At 40.5% G+C, this 22,034-nt stretch overlaps 1 protein-coding gene across 1 annotated transcript; it reads left to right on the top strand.

Moving 5' to 3' along the window:
• The first annotated feature begins 4,418 nt into the window (after nucleotides 1-4,418).
• LOC118900541 (protein lifeguard 2-like) lies at nucleotides 4,419-18,672 on the top strand. The gene is given in 12 exon segments (XM_036862943.1): nucleotides 4,419-4,689; nucleotides 7,085-7,163; nucleotides 7,876-7,929; nucleotides 8,952-9,042; nucleotides 11,548-11,585; nucleotides 11,681-11,768; nucleotides 13,098-13,128; nucleotides 13,131-13,157; nucleotides 13,160-13,185; nucleotides 14,656-14,703; nucleotides 18,537-18,557; nucleotides 18,559-18,672. Coding segments are annotated over 12 exon segments (888 nt in total).
• Nucleotides 18,673-22,034: the final 3,362 nt, after the last annotated feature.

Below are 22,034 nucleotides of genomic sequence, written 5' to 3'. Positions count from 1 at the left end.
CTTTTTCCTCTTTGGGTTTCTTCTACCTCCCCACACCTTGCACTTGGTAAGCAGGCACTAATTAGCAGTCTAATATGTGGATTAATATATCAGTCAGCCCGTTCTCAGCTGAATGAACAGCCTCCACTCAGGACAAGTGCCTGCTCCCATTCCCCTCCTCACTGCCCCCCACCTCGTCGTCTGACTTCTCTCACCAAGCAGCCCGAATCAGGTCTCCCGGCTCCTCACTGGCCTGCAGCCCAAGTAGGCATCTCCCTGTATCATGGCGGGCACCAACGACATCATCATCCACCAGAAAAACCAATGCCGGGGCTTTCCTGGTGGCGCAGTGGTTAAGAATCCGCCTGCCAATGCAGGGGACACGGGTTTGAGCCCTGGTCCGGGGGAAGAGCCCACGTGCTGCGGAGCAACTAAGCCCGTGAGCCACAGCTACTGAGCCTGCGTGCCACAACTACTGAAGCCCGCACACGGCGCCTAGAGCCCGTGCTCCGCAATAAGAGAAGCCACCACAATGAGAAGCCCGCGCACCACAGCGAAGAGTAGCCTCTGATCACTGCAATTATAAAAAGTCCGTGTGCAGCAACAAAGACCCAATGCAGCCAAAAATAAATAAATAAATAAATTTTAAAAAAATTATTAAAAAAAAATGCCAACTTTATCATAAACGAGTCTTACATATTTGAAATAATTGTGCAGGGTCCCTGGTGGAGTTTCATAAGCGTCTTCCTCCTGCTTGAGAGAAGGTGATGACATGGTGAGGAGGACACCGTGTCCTCTGGAAGGCTTTCTGCTAAGGCTTCGGGACACTCCCTGACATGGAGTCAGTTTGGAGATGCTGGCATAGGCCCCCCTGAGAACCATGTGCGTTGGCTGTGACTGACCATTATGAGGCTCAGCAGAGGGACTTGACTCAGAGCCCCTCTCCGAGGCAGCGGGGTCCCTGTCCCACCCCAGCCTCCAACTGCCACTCCCCTAACTGTCGCTTAGAACTTTGCTTCTCAGTACCCTCGCCTGTGCCTGCCTGTCCTTCAGACGACTGCTGGCTTAGGAGCTGGGAAAGCTTTTTGAGGGCCAGGTGAAAGCCACATTTTGTGATTCAGGCATCCGCCAACTCTAGTTTTATAAGGAAAACTCAGCTGTCTTTGATTTTTGCTTCTTTGGTTTTGGTTTTGAGTGCTCTAAAATCTTGTTGCCTCTCCCCCTTCCGATGTGCAGGACGGCTGGGGAAGAAACCAACTTGGTTGCTTGAGCATCTTTTAATCCTTCTCAGCTGTGTGTGAAGACGGCTTTCCTCAGAGGAGTTCCAGATTTTATCAAAAAAAGAAATAATTATTTTACTCCTCAAAATGTAAATATCTTTTTAATATAAATAATAAATGCTCATTATAAAAATTCATACAATTCAGCATATCCTCCAATTCTGCTGTGATAGAGATAACCCATTCCTCTGATGTTGGATATTTAGCCTGTTTTAAATTTTTTGCAGTTACAAACAATGAATGATGTAATGAACTTCTTTACACGTGTATTGTTGCCTATTTGTGTGAGTATTTTTATGGGATAAATTCCTTAAAATGTAACTGTTGGGTCTAACGATTGATGTTGCCAAATTACTCACCCAAAAAAGTTTACACACCTGCCACCTCCCGTGAAGTTATCTCAGGGCTGACTTAGCCACTGGACACAGAAGGCACATTGCCTAGGGCCCAGAATAGTTTTAGGGGTCATGAAAACTTCTTAATTTCTTTTAAAATCAGAAGAAAAAACCAAATATAATAATAATGAATATATAATATACAGTGAATCCAGCCTGGATTATATTTTTTATACTAATGAAGCCATAAAATATGCTTTTTCATATTTTATTATGGAGATGGGACCTAAGAAGGCAAATGTGTGTAAGGCCCCTACAAGTCATAATGTGGTCCTGGCTTATCCATTTCTCCACACCCTTGCAACTCTGAGAATTCCTTTTAGTTTTTGCCAGTCTTTTAGGCAAAAAAAAAAAAAAAAGACATTTCATGATTGTTTTTCTTTCCCTTGGTTATTTGTGAGATGTAGTCTCCTAAGTTGATTGACCATTTAAATTTTCTTTATGAATTGCCTATTTATGCTCCTTACTCATCTTTCTATTGAGTTGCTCATCTTTTCCTTGTTAAAAAAGTTCTTTTTACATTATAAGAAATATTGCAAATTTTATTTTCAGAATTTTGCATTTCAGATTTATTGCTATCTTTTTATGATGATGTTTAAAGTATTCCTGTACCCCAAATCTGTCAAGCATTTGTTACATGATATCATTCTTACAAAGGCTTACACAAATGTTCATTGATATTTTCTTCTATGGCTATTAATATGTATGATAATATCTTTAATTCATCTGCAATGCATTTTTGTAAAAGATGTGAAATAACTATTAAAATTTCTTTTCCAAGCATAGCTAATTGTTCCAACACCATGAGACAATAGAAATGCCACCTTTACCAAATATTAATCTCTTATTATATATATGAGTCTATTTCTTGAATCTCTTCCATCCCGTTGATCCGTTTATCTGTTGCCCTGCCAGCACCACACTTTTAATTATTTAGCTTAATTATATTTTGGTCTCTGATTAGGTATATCACTATTCTCCCTCTTCCCCATAATCCTTCTCTTTCAGTTTTTTTCTTGATTATTCTCACACATTTGCTCTTTCTGATGAGTTACGTTTTCAAGTGCTGAATAAAAAACTCCATAAGTTTTGTAAAAGTTAGAGATTAATTTGAGGAGTAAGGGGCAATTTTATAAAACAGGGTCTGCCTCCCCAGGGGTGTGGTATCTTGTTCAGACCTTCTTCAGACGCCGTTCCCAGCTGGTCCTCGGCTTGTCCAAGCCCTTGCCATCTCAGCAATCTCCTCAGACTCCTCCATGGCTCTCTTTGTGGGACAGGAGGTCAGTAGCAGGGGCTTCCTTGAGTCTTCATGTCCCCAAGAGGTTAACGGGGTCCTTTTTCTTTGCCATTTTGGTCTGCTTGGTACTGGTTTTCTGAGAACTATGTCCTGCTGCAAAACGCTGTGGCAAAGCTCATCATAATCTCTTACCTGGATTTCTGGTCGCTTTGCTTCCACTTTTGGTTACTCTGGCCCATTATCCACACTGTGCCTCGTGTAATCTTTCTAGTCAGATCCTCATGGCCTCCTGCTGGAAGACCTTCAGTGATTCTCCATTGTATTAATTATTCATTGCTGCTGTAAAAAATTACTACAAACGTAACACCTTAACACAGCACAAATGTATTATCTTACAGTTCTGGAAGTCAGAAGTCTGAAATCAGTTTCACTGGGCTAAAATCAAGGTGTCAGCAGCGCTGTATTCCTTTCTGGAGGCTCTCGGGAAGAATACATTTCCTTACCTTTTCCGACTTCTACAGGCCTCCCACATTTCTTGGCTCATGGTCCCTTCCTCCATCTTTAAAAACAGCCACTGCATCACTCTGACCTATGTTTCTCTTGTCACATCTTCTTCTCGGATGCTGATCCTCCTGCCTCTTATAAGTATGGTCATAAGGACCCTTGTGATTCGACTGGGCCCATCCAGTTAGTCCAGGATCATATTCCCACCTCAGAGTCCTTAACTTCATCACATCGGCAATGTTGCTTTTGCCATATGGAATAACATGTTCACAGGTTCAGGGATGAGGATGTGGACATGTTTGGGGGACCACTATTCAGTCATGGCTTGGGGATGAACTTGGCTTGCCAGCCCCGCAGTGACTGGCCCCCACTACTCTCCTGTCTAAACTCACTCTGCTTTCCCCTTTGAACTCCCTACTCCAGCCACATGAACTTCTTTCAGTTTCTGGAGCCTGCCCTCTCTGCTTCCTCCAGTCCTGGTCCAGGCTGATTCCTCTGCCTGAGAAAACCTTTCCCTACCTCTTCACCTGACTAACTCCTCCTCATCTTCCAGCCTTGGCTTAAACCTCACTTTCTCTGGAAGGTTTGGACAACCTCTTCTACTCCCTGAATCTTCTTCCAGACTTTGTTGCTCTCATAACATCCTCCATTGTTTCTGGCCCTGCTTATACTGCCTTTTATATTATTGCTTATTTGATTATCTTCTCTCCCAAAATGTAAGCTCTTTGAGGGCAAAGGTGACAAGGGCAGCTCCACACAAGAGGGAGTTTATTAACTCCTTGCAGAATGAATTCATAAACATATTAATTTCATAATAGGATGCAAGTTATTTTACTCTGTAGGCCTCATATTAAAAGTATTTGTTCATCATTCATTCAACAAATATGTGTTGAGCACTGACTTGGGAAGTACTGAACCAAGGAGTTGAAATTAAGAAAAAAAATCATCTAATGTTATGAAGATGCTAAGGTTGTAGTGGTATGATCATAAGGACCTGAATAACAATTTTCCCTTTCTAGGAAAATGGACTTGGAGGTCAGTGAACCAATAGACTTTAGTTCTGGAGATCATCAACATCTGGTTCAGAAAGCAGCAGATGATAATATCCAGAGCAAGTCTGCTCGGTCCTACGGAACTTCATCTTCAACTCATGGGCCACAACAAACTCATGGGAATCCACACTCCAAAGCTGGTGAGCAAGGGGATACCTATGTGGTAGAAATTTCAGCAGAGACCACCACAGAGGACAGCAATCCTTTATCTGGCCCATTCTCAGAAGCAGCTATCCGCAGAGGTGAGAATATAGAAATGAACTTTTCGGAAGAGAAAAGCAAATGTTCTCTTAAAATGTTTACACAGGGTGGATTGTAGGATTTAATTTTGCTTTTAGTTTTTTCCCAGTCATGCTATACCATGAAACATGACATAGGCCTGCAATAACAGATGGTCCCCAAGTTTTCCAGGGCATTCATAAATTCATGATACACATATTATGGTGAATAACGTGGTTTTCTTAGGAAACGTGAATTAGTCATTGAACGTAGAATGTTCTTACCTACATACAAGGTGATACCATGATATTGGCTTAAGTTTTAAAGAATACTAATTCAGAGCCCTACATATTAATTCTGTATAGGAAATACATTCAGCTGTACAGAAGTCCGAAAAACTGTGGCTTAAATAAATGAGAATTTTTTTTTCTTTCATGAAATATGAAGTTGGAAGGTAGGCAATTCAAAGCAAATGCTTAGGTCCCCGGTGAACACTCTGCCACCTTTACGCCTTCTTAGGACCTGGACGACTTGAAGATGGACTGTGAATCTCATTGCTGTCTCCCTGTGGCCCTCACCCTCTACCTTGTGGCTGGAAAGAGGCCTTCTGGAGCTCTTAGTTGGCAGCTGAGGCTGCAATGGCCATTATGACTCCCTGACATGGATGGCAGTTTGTGTTGGTTGTTGGCTCTCTTTTTGTGGCTTGAGCTTCTCATCACATGGAGCTGGGTCCCAAGAAGAGGTAGACCAGATGGACAAGCCCCAGTGTGTAAGCATTTATCAAGCCTCTACTAATCAAGCCAGTGTTAATGTCTCACTGGCCAACACGTCATGTGGTCAAGCCCAGCGTCAATGTGGGAGGGCACTCCACAGGTTTTGCCCAATTTAAATTCTTATTTGTCTTCTTGTAATTGGATTGTAAGTGTTCTTTATGTATTAGATCCCTTTTCAGATACATGATATGCAAATATTTTCTCCCAGTTTGTGGGTTTTCTTTCACTTTCTTGATGGTGTCATTTGAAGCACAAAGCTTTTACTTTTGATGAAATCAATTTATTTGGTTTTTTTTTCCTTGCTTGTGTTTTAGGTATCATATCTAAAAAAATCATTGCCTAATCCATGCTCACAATGATTTACACCTATGCTTTCTTCCAAGAATTATATTTCTTATGTTTATGTCTATGATCCATGTTTAACTAATTAACTTTTGTGTATGTTTGATATGAGAAAGGGGCCCAAATTCATCATTTTATATGTGTATGTCCAATTGTCCCAGCACCATTTGTTGAAAAGACTCATCTTTCTCCATTGAATTGTTCTAGTATGTTTGTTAGAAATCAATTGACCATATTTGTAGGACTGACCACAAATGTAAGGGACTATTTTAGGGCTCTCAATTCTACCTCATTGATCTATATGTCTAGTCTTATGTGGCTGGACCACATTTAATATCTATTCCCTCACAGTCCTTGATACATACTAGATGTGAATTTAATGTTAAATAAGTGGCTATTTTAATGTAGGCAGCACACATTTGGGTATATATGTTCTGGCATTTTGATTAAGATAGCTCAGTCCTATTTCTTTGTTGTCACACTTCAAATGCACAGAAACTGCCCAGCAGAAGGACACAGTTGACAATCCTATAAGTCAACTTTAAGCAGCATTCTTTCTTTTTTTTTCTTCTAAAACTGGGATAAGGCCACAAAAAAGTAAATGGTCATCACTGGTGTCATATTCCGAGGGCTCCAGGAAAACCTGTGTAGTCAGCTGGAAGTAAGCAAACAGAGATGCCAACAAGCTCTGCATTCTGCTTTGGCACACCATTGGCTTGGAACTCCTTGGTCATACTTAACAATTCGTCAGGTTATCAAGTTTCTGCACAAGCAGGAGGGAAGGGAGTTGCTAAAGGCAGGGAGGATAGAGAGAAAAGTGGTGGAGAAGCTCTGCAAACTCCCTGCAGCCCAAGTCCCTCTGCAGAGGGGTAAACACCCTCTCCCCCAGTAGTCCCTAGGGCATCACTGGGCTCCATCTATGCAGGGGTGCAGCTGAATCCCTAATGATGGGTTTGCAACATTCTGAGACTTTAAGGTCACTTTTGGTCCTAAGGAGGATGGGGTGTCCATAATGAGGAATTAAATCCCTGAGTTTGGTCTTTAAAATTTGGGGGGCTTTCATGGATAAACCCTCAGATCTTCAATAAAATGCCTTCTAACAGTCTGGACTGAGTCTTTTCTGAGAGTTCTGCAGAGCTGTACTGTTGTCACTCTATTGGCCAACTCTAAACTAGCACTCCCTTTCCTATCCTCAAAAAATCAGAGGAAAATTTTCTTTCATTAAGTGTCAAAAATACGTAATTACATTTATATTTTTACTTTTGAATATTGTGTCATAAAAATAAGGTTTCTGTCTCCTCAGCTTTCATCGTAAAAGTGTTCTTCCTCCTGTCAGTTCAGCTGCTGATCACCGGGGCAATCATCAGCCTGTTTCTCTTCTGGTAAATCTTTATTACTGATGTAAATTAAGTATTAAGTTGCCCATATTAATTCTCACTGAATAGCTCAATTTAATTTTGATCATTAAAAGATTATCTATTTTTCCTTAATCATTCATAGGATATAATATTTCTGTCGCTTTGTTTTTCTGAGGCAACTTCTAGACGAAGGTGTTGGTAGATTTCTGGAGTTTAACTTCCTAAGCTAAGAATTTTCCCTTATTTTGGGCACTATTCTCTTTTTTATTTTCCCCAAGCTATTTCCACAGATAAAACTGGGTAAAGGAAGAAAGGTGAGACTATGGAGGCTTGGAGGCTGGAGCTCTGTTAAATGCAGAAATTATTTCAGGGGCTATGATCCATCACGGCTTAAACCATCCTTTGAAAATCTGTGTTAACAAACAAACATATGAGAATTTGATTACTTTTGCTTTGTGTACATATCAATCTCAGTATCTTTTAAAATTAAAACTTCACTAGGACATTTGCATTTATCCAAATTTCACTTACAACTTATGACTGTACTTTTTTGTGAATCTATTTTAAGAAGCAAGATACAGTTTTATGTTTTACTGTTTCCTTTCCCATCTGTCATTGTCAACCATTTAGGGTTTCCCCCCTTTCTTCTCATGAGATTGTTTAACTTCTACTTAAATACTACACTAGTTAGCAAAATAAGCTACTTATTGTGTAAAACTATTATTTTTTTAACCAGGAAGGCTTTAAGAGTTTGGGTGGTCAAGAATCCCTGGTTCACCTACGCACTCTTGTAAGTATTATTGGATTAAATTAAAAGTTTTTTCTACTAGCTATTGATTGATGTCCTTATTAAAAATTAGGTAAAGGTATAACATTCTTTTTTAAAATTAATTAATTAATTAATTTTTGGCTGCGTTGGGTCTTTGTTGCTATGCATGGGCTTTCTGTAGTTGCAGCGAGTTGGGGCTACTCATCATTGTGGTGTGTGGGCTTCTCATTGCGGTGGCTTCTCTTGTTGCAGAGCACAGGCTCTAGGCACGCAGGTTTCAATAGTTGTGGCATGCGGGCTCAGTAGTTGTGGCTCGTGGGCTGTAGAGCACAGGCTCAGTAGTTTGTGGCGCACGGGCTTAGTTGCTCCTCGGCATGTGGGATCTTCCTGGACCAGGGCTTGAACCTGTGTCCCCTGCATTGGCAGGTGGATTCTTAACCACTGCGCCACCAGGGAAGTCCCAAGGTATAACATTCTTGAAATGACAAAATTATAAAGATGGAAAATAAGCAAATTAGTGGTTGTGGGAGTTAGGGTTTTGTGTGTGTGTGTGTGTGTGACCATAATGGGATGGTAGGATATCTTAATGATGAGATAGTTCCACATCTTGATTGTGGTGCTGGTTACATGGATCTGCACATAAGTTTGCATCATAGGTCTATGACATAGCATTACGTATATACATGCTGTACCAATGTTACATTACTGGTTTGGGTATTCTACTTTAAATATGTAAAATGGGGGGAAACTGAGTAAAGGGTACACAGGACCTCTGTTCCTTTGCAGTTTCCTGTGAATCTACAAGTATTTCAAAATAAAAAATTTGAAAAAAAGAACCCACAAGCTATGTGTGGATGGCAATGAGAAAAGTTAATTTTAAAAGCAAAAAAAAAAAAAAAGAAAGAGGTAAAGGTAATAATCTACATTTTTGTTTACTTTATAATACTTATTATCAGATAATACATCTCTATATCTATCTACCTATATCATATGACATATCATATGATATAAGCAAATAACACATGGTTTTAAATTATCCCCAGGCCAGCATTTTTTGTTGTATTTATTATACTTGCTTGCTGTGGGAAGCTCCGCCGCCAGGTGCCTGCGAATTACATTCTCCTGGGATTATTTGTAAGTAAACCTCATTAGCATCCGTTGTCGTTCATCTCTGAAATATATTTTCATCACATTATTAAATTCATTCCATTTATTGTGGAAAATCTTTCTGTGGAATAATACAAATAGAAATTATTTGTGAGACATTCTCTTGGATGAACTTTGAAGTCATAAACTTACTTATGACCTGGAATCCACACCCTTTTAACAAACTAGAGAATTTGGGGACTCTGGGCTACTCCTCTGTGCCAGCAAACTTGCTTCTGAGAGGCCCACTCCGGAGTCTGGGCTACATTTCAGGAACAGTTAACCTGACTGTCCTCTGTCAGAGACAAAAAACACATTTTGTTGTGGAGAGTGAGTTCACAAATTGTGTGCAAGAAATGTAATTTTCCTTATTTTTGTAAAATTTATTTTATTTCTTTTTCAATGTGTCCTGACTCTATTGTAATTGAGGTTTCTGTTTATTAATGTTTACACCAGTCAGGCCAAACCTCTTGCCTCCTGGAAGCAGTGGACTCTTTGAAACTCACTGACAGTAGTGTTTGCCCCTCTTAGGAAAATCCAGAACAGAATCTCAGTATGATTTAGTGTGTTGGAAAGAAAGTCAGATTCTTTGCGATTGCTCCCATGAACTGCTGACCACCTTTCCAAGTGAAGATTTACTTACCAATTCACTTGTTCCTCACCTGGTTCCATATCAGAGTTGAGGTAGCTTATAAAATATGCACAATATAAGAAGATAAGATAAATTGGTGGGGAAATCTGATGGAAAGAAAAATAAGGAAAGGAAAATAAAGCCAAAGGTGAGATTCGTGCACAAAATGCATAGTTCCATGCATTTGAGTGTGATGAGCCTAGATTTGGATCTGCGCCTCCTGGTGGTCAACGTGAGCAAGGACACATGGTCATGACGCTGGAGAAGACTGTGTCTTTGATACCCACATCTGGGCATTTCTTCAGCTGACGGAGCGTTGAGGGGCCTTTCTTAGCTGGTGTGGGTACACTGCTCATTGTCCCGGTGAGCAAGTAGAGTCTCCCAGTTCCTGCACTTAACAGCACAGACCACACTCAGAAGGGGTGGGAGTTAAAAGCCAGACATAGAAAGATACTGGGAATCCTGGGGAAGAGACGATGGGACGGGGAGAGGTATTTTTCCAGAAATTTTTGGATGTTTTCTTTTAACTTTTTCAATAGTTCTAATGTTTATTTCAAGAAGAGATCAAAGTTACTGATCTCAAAGGAAGCTCTCATCTCCAAGGTTTTGCTGTTTATTTCTAAGCTGGTAACAGCCTAAGAGAAGAAATATTATAAAAGGGAAGGTTGAAAGCAAGGCACATTGTTAAAATATCATGTGTACGTGGAATAGATGCACTTAAAAAAAAACCTATAAGGTCAATAAAGACAGCTTACTTTGGGTCTGTTGAACAAAGTAGAGAATCAGGCTTACCCACTGGGTTTGGGAGATCCAGAGAGGCAATCCGGACTCCCGGGCTCCGGTCTTTTCCAGTCTCCAATCCTGGACGTCATTAGCCAGCTGGAGAAGTTCAAAGTCCCTCAGGCAGTCCTAGCCACTGTGGATAGGATGTGGTCCTCACATTACTCCCGGAGACTAGAAGGTTCTTTCCTGGCTCTTGCCATGGACCAGCTAGTCTCTGGATTTGTCTCTGACGGAGCATCCTACCAGCTGGGGAATGTCCTCAGGCCTTGCAGCCGCTGCTGACTTAGTTCTTACTGGCCTGCCGGCTGTCCTGGAGCCTGACTGTGGGCCTGGGCACATCCTCATAGCCTTTTTGGTCTCATCCTCCAGCTTGACTGCCTTCTGGCTCTCAACCCCTCCCTCTCTCCCTCACTGCCCCATCCCTGGCTCCATTTGGACCATGGGAACCCTCCAGCCCCCATATAGCCCACATACAGCCCCAATGCAGCCCCGGTGCAGCCCTCTTCAGAGCCCTGGATTGGCACCTACCAGTGCAGCTCCATGCTTAGTAGGTGTGTCCTCCAGCTCATCCCCTGGTACTGAGGTCTCAATCCTCATTCCACGTCTGAGGTTTGACGTATGTTATTCTCATCCAAGCACTATAAGAAAGGTCAGTACTGAAACCTTTGGTGGAGCATTAGTAGAAAATAGCATATCCTGCTCTGAAAAATGTTAAGATTCTGTGTGGATGGCCCTATTTGATAATGACAATATGGTCTACAGATAAAGCTTTTACCTTGGTTTCCACATTCCTAATTAATACATATTTAACTCACTGAATATGTTGAAAGTTGCTATTGTGTTCTAAGAAATATTTACTCATGAAATAATTTTTTCTGTCAGTCGGGGAGGAACGATAAAGAAATGTTTGTTCCATTATTTATTTCCCATATTCATAGCCTGTAGCTTTTGTGCGCTGGGATCTTACATATTCCCACTAGCTCACTAGACCCTGCCAGAATGCACAAACCTCAAACCATCTCTTCTGGATTTTGGCCTTGGGGTTCAGGCTTCTGATTTATTGTGATTTTTGTTCCTAGACAATTCTTCAAGGTCTGCTGCTAGGAACCGTGTCAGTGTAAGTCTTGATACACATTTGTGTGTGTGTGTGTGTGTGTGTGTGTGCTTTTCTTTGAATGCTATGTGAACAATAATCACAGTCTCTGGTTTTAGTTTCTATAATGCCGAAGAAGTGTTGTGGGCAACGGCAGCAACCGCTCTAGTGACGATATCACTCACTTTATTTGCTCTTCAAACAAAAGTACGTATTATCGAAGCAGATTTCTGTCATAAGGGAGTGTGCTGAATATGTTTCTTGCCCCTCCTCCCTCGGGCTCTCGGCTTTCTGTGGGCCACACCTCCATGGAGTCCTTGCCTTCAGGCTTCTGGCTTTCCTAGTAACCATGTTAAAAAAGTAAAAGGAAACAGGTAAAATTAGTTTTAATAATATATTTCATTTAACCCAGTATATGTGAAGTGTTATCATTTCGACATGTAATCAGTATAACAAAAATATTAATGAGATATCTTACATTCTTTATTTCGAAATTCAAATCCAGTGTGTATTTCATACTTGCAGCAATCTCAGTTTGAACTAACTGCATTTCCAGTGCTCAGTAGCCAAGTGTATTGAAAGCACAGCTCTAGACAACTTTCTTAGCAGGCATCAGAGTCACCCGGAGAGCGTGGTGAAACACAGAATTCACTCCTCCTGGAGTTGCTGCTTCACAAGGTCTGGGATGGGGGCCAATAACGTACATTTCCCAGGCGCTGCTGATGCTTCCGGCCTGAGAACCAGACTCAGGGACCTGGTAGATTATTCTCTTGGTGTGGTAAGGGTAGGGAGTGAAATAGGAAAAACAGAGGAATTAGGAAAACAACTCTTGCAAGAAAATACCTTGGATTCTTTTGCTCCTAATCCATTTTTTTTCAGGCCAGAAGACGAATATTTCCTCTTTCTTTAAAAAAAATTCTAATCTTCCCTAGGCTGACTTGGTTACTGATTTATAAAAGCAAAACCAAAAAGCATATTAATAAATTTTAAGATTACAAAAGAATAATTAACAGTAATTTTGAAAGCTTAGTATATGTATTTTTATTGAAATATATACATACAAATGTGAAAACGGTACCCAGTTAACATCTTTGTCTATTTAATTCCATTAATGTAGTCTATGCACATGTTTTTAAAAATATGAATGATTATGATCATACTATACTTACAAATTACATCCTGCTTACCTCAGTGTACAATTTTTTATTCGGGAAAATTTTATATAGATACAAAGAATAGTTTTAATGAACTCCCATGTGCCCATTACCTAGTTTCAAAATTATCAATTTGTGGGCTCCTGTTATTTCATCCATATCCTACCCTTTTCTCCCTCCTGAAGAAATACAACACTTTTTATGTAGCATTTTTCAGTGCTTAGGGGCTAATGGATTTCCATGGTTCTTGGGATTAGCCAGGGGAAATTATTAGCAAATGGGCCAGTTTCCGTCTAGTGGGTACACAATGCATCTCTAAACACCTTGAAATTGCTTATGGATGATATAATTTAATTGGTTTGTGTTGTTTATGTTTCCTCAGTGCGATTTCACCTTGCTAAATGGAATGCTGTTTGTTTACTCTTCGTACTTATTATCTATGGATTCTCTTAATCTTCATACGATCATATGTAAGTGGGATCTCCTTTGTAAACCTCAGAGAATTGTTAGAATATAGGGTGAAGTGCTGGTTGTATTGTTGGTCTGCATCCTCTGAGAAGCAGACCCCAGATGGGTGAAACTTGCAAGGACTTTGATAGGAGAAATGTCTGTGGGAGAAAAGTGTGGCGGCAACGAAGGCTGGAAGAGCTGTCAGACCACGACAGCATATGTGACCCAGGTTCAGGAGAGGGAAGGAAGGTGGGAGCACTCTGGATGTGGTGCCATCAGGGGCTCCTGGAGCTAATGTGGACCATTACAGCAGTCCGGGGTCTCCCAGGAAGGTCCTGCTGCCCCCACTAATGACTGAGATGGCGAAGCGTGACCCAGGAGCAAACTACAGTGGGTTGCACCACACAGCCACCGGGCCCTGGTCAGTTACATGCCCCTCCCCGTAGCTGGAGGTCTGTGAGGCCACCTGCTGCACCAGTTGTGGTAGGACACCACTGACAGGAGGTCTGGGCATGAAGATTGAGCTCCGACCCTAGGTGACAGCTGTCCTCCCCTGAGAGGATCTTGGGGTGAACCACTGACAGACCCTTGTTCTAAATATGTCCAACCTTGCTGGACTCTGGCAATTTTGAATCCTTCAGACTCCAGTTGTCAGCTGTTTCCTTACACCTAGCTCAGTCTGGAAACACTGTGCCTCCCCCTCTGTGTCACTGACTCCTGATTTCTCTCTTTCCCCGAGAACCTTCCCTGGTTAGCAGAGAGCTCCCCAACCCTCTAGGACTAGCTTTCTCCTCCTAACAGTGAACGCCATTATGCTTCTCAGATGTTATACACCACTTCCTTTTGCTCTTCTACAGCCAAACCCTTTGGCATTTAGGCCAATTTGTCACATATTCTGATCAGGGCTGTTCTGGTGCAAGGAACACATACAGCACAGACTAGGTCAAGGCAAAGACCAGAGACTCTCATGGACTTCCTAGGTGGGAAGAAGAGCCAGAATTCACGGAAATGGAAACCCCACCTCCCTTTCTTGAACTGAGGTGATTGGCCATCTCTGCTTGTGAAGTAATAGCTCCAACACTAGCTCATGATAGAACTGCTGCCTGGATTCCTCTATCCTGAGAATTGATTTCTAACTGGCCTAGAGCATCTGTTTGATCCTGGTCACAGGTAAGAGGCTCTTGGTCGGTCAAGAGATTCACTGCTGTTGGAGTGTTATCTTCCACCTCTTGTCAATCAGCTCTAGCAAGGCTGTGTGAGGGTCACTATGTTCCCTGAGCTGAGGGGAGGGCACATTCTCTTGAAGAACTATGTGGATGGGGCTTGATGAATGGAATTGAGTGGATGCTGTTGACCAACTATGTTCAAGAAAAGATTAATTCTCTCCACAGCTTTGACTTTCTTAATATCTAACAGCAGTGACCTAAGTGATCCCCTGAGTTGTTCCAAGTCTTACTGTTAATATACAGTGGTTTCCTTTCTTTTTGCAGTGGTTGCGTCTATTGTATGCTGGACTTGGAACTGTGATCTTCTCACTCGTAAGTCCATTTCTCCCTTTCTTTGACAAAGAGTATGGTATGTGCATTGATGGGGCCCTAAGCCCTCTGCTAGGCCTGGAGTCAAGTGGAGTCAGTAATTCACTGGAAAGCTCTCCAGGTCACTTGCTCCTTCCTCTGTCTTCCCGTCCTCCTCCTCCTTCTTTTTATTTTTTATAAAGACAATTCTTTTTAGAGCAGTTTTAGGTTCTTAGTAAAACCGAAAGAAGGGTACAGAGATTTCCCATATACTCCAGCCTCCATACACGCATGGCCTTCCCCATTATCAATATCCCTCCCCAAAGTGGTACATTTATTACAATTGATGAACCTATATTGACACACCATAATCACCCAAAGTCCGTAGTCTACATGAAGGTTCACTCTTGGTGTTGTACATTCTATGGATTTGGACAAATGTATAATGATATGTGTCCATCATTGTAATATCATACAGAATATTTTCACTGCTCTAAAAATCCTCTTTGTTCTACCGATTGATCCCTCCCCATCCCCAACCCCTGGCAACCACTAATCTTCTTACTGTTTCCAAGTTTTGCCTTTTCCAGAATGTCACAGAGTAGGAATCATACAATATGAAGCTTTTTCAGATTGGCTTCTTTTACTTAGTATTTGCACTTTAGATTCCTCCATGTCTTTTCATGGCTTGGTAGCTCATTTCTTTTTAGTGTTGAATAATATTCCACCATCTTGATGTACCACAGTTAATTTATTCATTCACCTACTGAGGGACATCTTGTTTGCTCTCAAGTTTTGGTAATTATGAATAAATCTGCTATAAACATCCATGTGCAGGTTTTTGTATGGACAGATGATTTCAACTCCTTTGGGTAGATACCAAGGAGCATGTTCACTGGATCATACAGTAAGAGTATGTTTAGTTTTGTAAGACAGTATTCCAAAGTGGTTGTAATATTTTGTATTCTCACTAGCAGTGTATGAGAGTTCCTGTTGCTCCATGTCCTCACCAGCATTTGGTGCTGTCAGTGTTCCAGAATTTGGCCATTCTAATAGGTGTGTAGTCGTATCTTATTGTAATTTTAATTTGCATTTTCCTGATGACATATGATGTAGAGCATCTTTTCATATGCTTATTTGCCATTTGTATATCTTCTTTGGTGAAGTGTCTGTTAAGTTCTTGGGCCCATTTTGTAATCAAGTTGTTTGTTCTCTTATTGTTGAGTTTTAAGAGTTCTTTGTATATTTAGGGATAACAGTCCCTTTATCAGATGTTTCTTTTGTAAATATTTTCTCCCAGTCTGTGGCTTGTATTATCATTATCTTCACATTGTCTTTCACAGAGCAGACATTTTTAATTTTAATGAAGTCTAGTTTATCCACTATTCTTCATGGATCATACTTTTGGTGTCATATCTAAAAAAATCAGCGCCATAACCCAAGGTCATCTAGGTTTTCTCCTATGTTATCTTCTAGGAGTTTTATGTTTTATAATTAAGTCTATGATTCATTATGAGTTATTTGTGAAAAGGTGTAGATCTGTGTCTAGATTCATTTTTTTGGTATGTGGATGTCCAGTTGTTTCAACACCATTTGTTGAGAGACTATGTTTGCTCTGTTGTATTGCCTTTGCTCTTTATTCTGTCCTGTTGATCTATTTGTTTTAGTCTTTTCACCAATACCACACTATCTTGATTACTGTAGCTTTATAGTAAATCTTGTTGTCTGGTAGCATCAGTCCTCCAAACTTTGTTCTTTTCCTTCAATATTGTATTGGCTATTCTGGGTCTTTTGTCTCTCCATATAAACTTTTGTCTCGCCATATGGTTTGTCAATATCCACAAAATAACTTGCTGGGATTTTGATTGGGATTGTGTTGAATCTATAGGATCAAGTTGGGAAGAACTGATATTTTGGAAATATTGAGTCTTCCTATCCATGAACATGGAATGTCTCTCCATTTATTTAGTTCTTCCTTGATCTCATTCATCAGAGATTTATAGTTTTCCTCATATAGTTCTTATATATATTTTGTTAGATTTATACCTAAGTATTTAAGTTTTTTGGATGCTAATGTAAATGGTATTGTGTTTTTAATTTCCAATTTCACTTATACATTGCTGCATATAGGAAAGTAATTGACTGTTGTATAGTAACTTTGCATCCTACAACCTTGTGATAATTGCTTATTGAACCCTCAGATGCTCCTGGGGCTTCTAATCCTGCCCAGGGCTTCCCTGTGGCTGGCTGTCTCTTGCATGGTGTCCTGAGCCCTCTTCCCCTGGGGTTGGGGGAAGACAGCTGGATCCCAGCTCACCTTACTCTCCCACTTTCCTGTCTGCCTTCAAACACATAAACCTCACCTGAGAGGTGCACTCCTAACCGCCAATACATGAAATGATTAGGAGTCAATTATCTCTCTTGTAAGAAGAAATAAGATAAAGTCAGGGTTCTTGGAGGGGAGGAAGAAAGAAAAGCACTTTTCCACAGAAGGCATCCAGGGTGACAGATGGAGGCTAAGATCAAGGCTGGAAGCTCAGCTGCTAGAGGCCTTTTTTAAAGGATGACCAACTGTCCTCGTTTCCTGGGACTGAGGGGTTTCTGAAGACACACAAAAGTCCTGGGCAAACTGGAATGGTTGGTCATTCTAGCTTTTTCTGCCACAGAGTTACTGGAATCAGACATAGGGAGAGGGAGGATAAGTGGGAAGGGACTTAGTGGTCCAGGTGAAGCAGCCGCTTTGGCAACCCGCAGACTTGGGTTTGACTCCCTTCTCTGCCACCTGCTACAGTGTGATCTTCCCTTCTTGGAGGCTCTGTTAACCTCACCTGCCTCAACTGGGCCATTCCCATATTACATGAGATGGCATCTATCATGAACTGATATGAGGCTACCCAGAAGGTGCCCCATTCTTTTCCTCCTGTTTCTTTCCTCCCCTCCTCCTCATTCTTAGAAGCCTGAGTGGGAACCAGGACGCAGGGAGAGCTGATACCTGAATTACTTGGGACAGGTTTCCCTGTAGTGGATGTTGTTCTAAAATGGATTACTTTAAAGAGTCTTTAAAACCCCAAGAATTCTTTGTAATGCCAGGGTTGACCTGTCTGATGCGGCTCTGCCTCACAGCACTAGACTCTTAGTCTACAGTCTGGATATAAAGACCTGAGGAGCCGCTTGTTTTCTTTTCCTCCTTCTAATGCACTTTGCTGCCCACATCTGCTCACTTCGCAACAAACACAAGGGTGAGAGGGTTCTCTGACTTTTTCTTGATGCTTTAGAAGCTCATAATTTACCTACTGCAGCTGAGCTAAAACATTTAATTGGGGGTTATTTAACCATATGAGTCTTCTCATTCTATTTTGGAAATACTGACATCGTCACAAAGCCATCTCCAATGTCAAGTTTTGAAAAATGCTATCACCCAAAGGAAAGTTCAGAATTATTGCTGTGGGTGAATCTAAATGTTGGGGAACCATCTTTATTTTCATTCTTTTTTCAGTGAGAACATGTGGAAAATTAACAAACACAGGGCATTTTGTAGTTTCTCTCTGTGTCCAATCTGCCCACCTGGTCTACATCACTGGCTAAAGGCACAGAGCTTTCTGGACTTGAGGAAGGAAAGTAAGCCTCACAGATTTGGTCCCACTGGCTTCAGGAGAATGAAGCACTTGCTTTAATAGATAAAGCACAAACTTGGGGACATCATGAATGATTGAGGCTGTAAGAATAATATCTATAGCCACAATTTACTCTCTGTGATATATTTACTGATGGTAAATAATTTTTCCAGATAATTTTAGGATACTTACTTGATAGAAATGTACAATTTAAGTAGCTAATTCTTCTTTCTTTTCTTTAAGTACTTGGTGATGGATGTACAGCTTGATGGTGGGAGGGCGCCATCATCATTCTGACCTGCACCCTGAAGAGTATGTTTTTGCTGCCCTGAACATCTACATGGACATAATCAACCTTTTCCTTTTTATTTGCAACTGATTGGACTGGACGGTAGTCATATGGCCAAGGCTGGCTCGTGCTGAAAAGAGGGAAGGAGGGACGCCTGTGAAGACATGCAGAGGTTACCACTCCATAAGCCCTTCTATTTAAAATACTTAATTTTTTTGTCAAATGAAAGTGAACATTCAGTAAATGTTAGCTGTAGCTGTTATATATTTTTAGTTCCACTGTCACATTGCAAAACTTTCTGGCGGACATTTCTGATTTTTATAAACTCAAAAGGTGAGCTACATAACTACATACTTACAAACATTGTAAGAGGCTCATTACTTTTGTGGAAGTTTTCCAGGCACTATTTAAAGCTGTAAGCAACATTCCTCTACATGAATAAAATTGATTACAGAAACCCATATTTACTCCATTCTCTTCTCTTGATTTGGACATTTGTTGGGAATATTTTGGCATCTGACTTTTTTTAAGAGTAAGAGAAACTATAAAGAATTCTGCCTTTCTCTTGGATTCCAGAGTCAGACTGGAGAAGTAAATTCTATGTTGAGAGATCTCTTTGTTTCTATCTCAAACTATCTGTGTGCTCCAAGGGGAGCCTTTTGGGTCTGAACCACTTCAGTGTCTGGCAGGAACGTAAGAAGGGGCCATTTCCAGCATGGATGAATTGTGCAGGGGGGAGGATGGGGAAATTAGATGAACTCTTCTGGTCTCTCTAGTATTTATCATAGAGCTTTATTTCAAAATTTAACTGAACATACAGATCTCAAGTAAGACATATGAACTTAAGTACAAGCAATATAGTCACATACCTCTACCTGACTTTTTGATTACATATTTCGGCTTAGCCATATCTCCACTATTTTAGTAGAGTTTCTTTATTGTGTTTATGATCTCTTATTACTACCAGTAAAATCCTGAAGATGGGTGTAACCTCTGAAATGTGAGCAAGTAGAAGAGAAAGGGACTTTCAGCTACCCAGCAAAAAATCTAGGAGGACCCTCTAAAGCTCCTGGGTCCGGATATCTTAAAAATCACCATCTGTACATACACCTGCCAAACTCATGGTGAATTAATTCCATACAAGAAAGCAAATTCAGCTGGGAAGCTTGAGATTTTGCATATTCTTTTGGCATCAAGACAACCTTCCTGCATATAATAGGGACACACTGACCAATTTATTTCTCCACTGACGGTTTCTGCCATCCCCACACCACATTAGGCATTTCTCTTGTCTCAGCAATGCTCCCAACCACACAAAGCCCACTGTGAGTCTATTGTATGTGCCATCATATAGCAGGGTGACTTGATTAAAAGAAATTCTACTGCTTCTATGACAACCTTTTGATTTCTGCATTTAGTAAGGACTCTGAGCAAGACATACCTTTTACGGTCAGTCCTATCAAATGAGTAGATTACTTTGTTCTCAATGACAGAAATTCACCTTTTGAGAAGAGCGTCCACGATTTGAAAATCTGTCAGGAGTGGTCCCAAATCCAGTGATGGGTAGCAACATCTGTAATCAACCCAAGATGTCCATAATGGGGCAATGGAAACTTAAGAAAAGAATCGATAGAAAAATTTAGGTTATACTTTCTATATGCTGACAAATCCTGGGCCTATAATTTACTTTTAACTTTTCTTATCCCAAATGAGTATTCCCTCATCCAGCGTTTAGGCATGGTTTGCTGAGCAAATCTATCTATACACAAGTGGACTCTAGTGAAACTACTCATGTTAAAAGGCTAGTAAGCAGTTAGGCATGGCCTTTTTAAAATCGGTATGCCACTTTGCACTCATAGGTTCAAAGAATATCAGTGGCCAAAATGCTGTGGCATATGTTTGACATTAACTATCCAGACGAATGTTGGCAGTTTCAGTATCTTTTGCTTAATCAAATTCCTTGAAACAGATCAATCAACTGCTGAAGATGTCGTCAATGGTTCCAAGTCGTAGCACTATTGATAGATTGTAATGCACTAAGATAACATTTGATTTATCTGATTGTTGCTCTAAAGCAAGTGTCAGCAACATACGACACACACCAAATTTAGCCTGCTATCATTTCATTTTCTAAAATTTTGTTTTGAAGTAATTATAGATTCACAGGACATTGCAAAGATAATTCAGAGAGGCCATGTGTACTCTTTACCCAGTTCCCCCCAATGGTTATCTCTTACATAATGTACAATATCAAAACCAGGAAACTGACATTGGGTACAATATGTATGTATAGTTCTGTCATTTTAGCACATGTAAATTCATGTAACTCCCATTGTAACCAGATACAGACTGTTGCATCACCACAAAAATGTCCCTTTTCTACCCCTTTATAGCCACACACATACACCTCTCTTCCCCCAACATCCCTAACTCCTGATAACCACTAATTTGTTTCCATCACTATTATTGTCATTTAAAAAATGTTAAATGGATGAAATCATACAGTACGTGACATTTTGAGGTTGGATTTTTTTCACTCAGCATAATGCCCTTGAGATCCATCCAAGTCGTTGGAAGTTGTGTCACTAGTTCACTCCCTTTTATTGCTGAGTAGTATTCCATTGCATGGATATATCACAGTTAATCATTCCCTTACTACAGGACATTTTGGTAGATTCCAGTTTTTGGCATAAAGCGCTATGAACAATTGTGTGCAGGTTTTTGTGGACCTAATTTTCACTTCTCTGTGATAAATGTCTAGGAGTGCAAATGCTCGGTCATATGGTTAGTGTAGCTTAGTTTTTAAAGAAACTTCTCACTATCTTCCAGGGTGGCTGTATCACTTTACATTCCCACAGGCAGTGTATGAGTGACCCAGCTTCTCTGCAACCTTGGCAGCATTTGGTGTTGATGCTACTAATTATTTTAGCCATCCCGATAGGCGTGTAGTGTCTTGCTGTGATTTAAATTTGTATTTCCTAATGGATAGTGATGTTACACAACTTTTCATGTGCTTATTTGTTTGCCATACATCCTCTTTGGTGAAATGTTTCTTCATGTCTTTTGTCCATTTTATATTGGATTGTCTGTCTTTTTATTGTTTAGTTTTGAGAGTTCTTTATATATTCTAGATACGTGGTTTGCAAACATTTCCTCCCGGTCTGTAGCTTGTCTTTTTACCTTCTTCATTAGGTCTTCTGCAGAACAAAGCTTTAAATTTTGATGATGTCCAATTTATCAATTTTTTCTTTTATGGATTATGCTTTTGGTATCAAGTGTACTTTTTCTTTTCCAAAATAGTTTTAGCTCCTTTGCCTTTCCGTATTTTTAGAATATTTCCAAATTTTAGAATTATCTATAGCTACAAGAAAATGTTGCTGGGATTTGGTAAAGTTGCTGCCAAGCAATTGAACCAAACCCAGGCATTCTGTGAACTGAGACACCCCCCACCT

This window comes from Balaenoptera musculus, chromosome 9 (assembly GCF_009873245.2).
Source record: "Balaenoptera musculus isolate JJ_BM4_2016_0621 chromosome 9, mBalMus1.pri.v3, whole genome shotgun sequence".
NCBI classification, from domain to species: Eukaryota; Metazoa; Chordata; class Mammalia; order Artiodactyla; family Balaenopteridae; genus Balaenoptera; species Balaenoptera musculus.
Note: the sequence above shows the minus strand (reverse complement) of the source record. Positions and strands in the feature narration are given on the sequence as shown.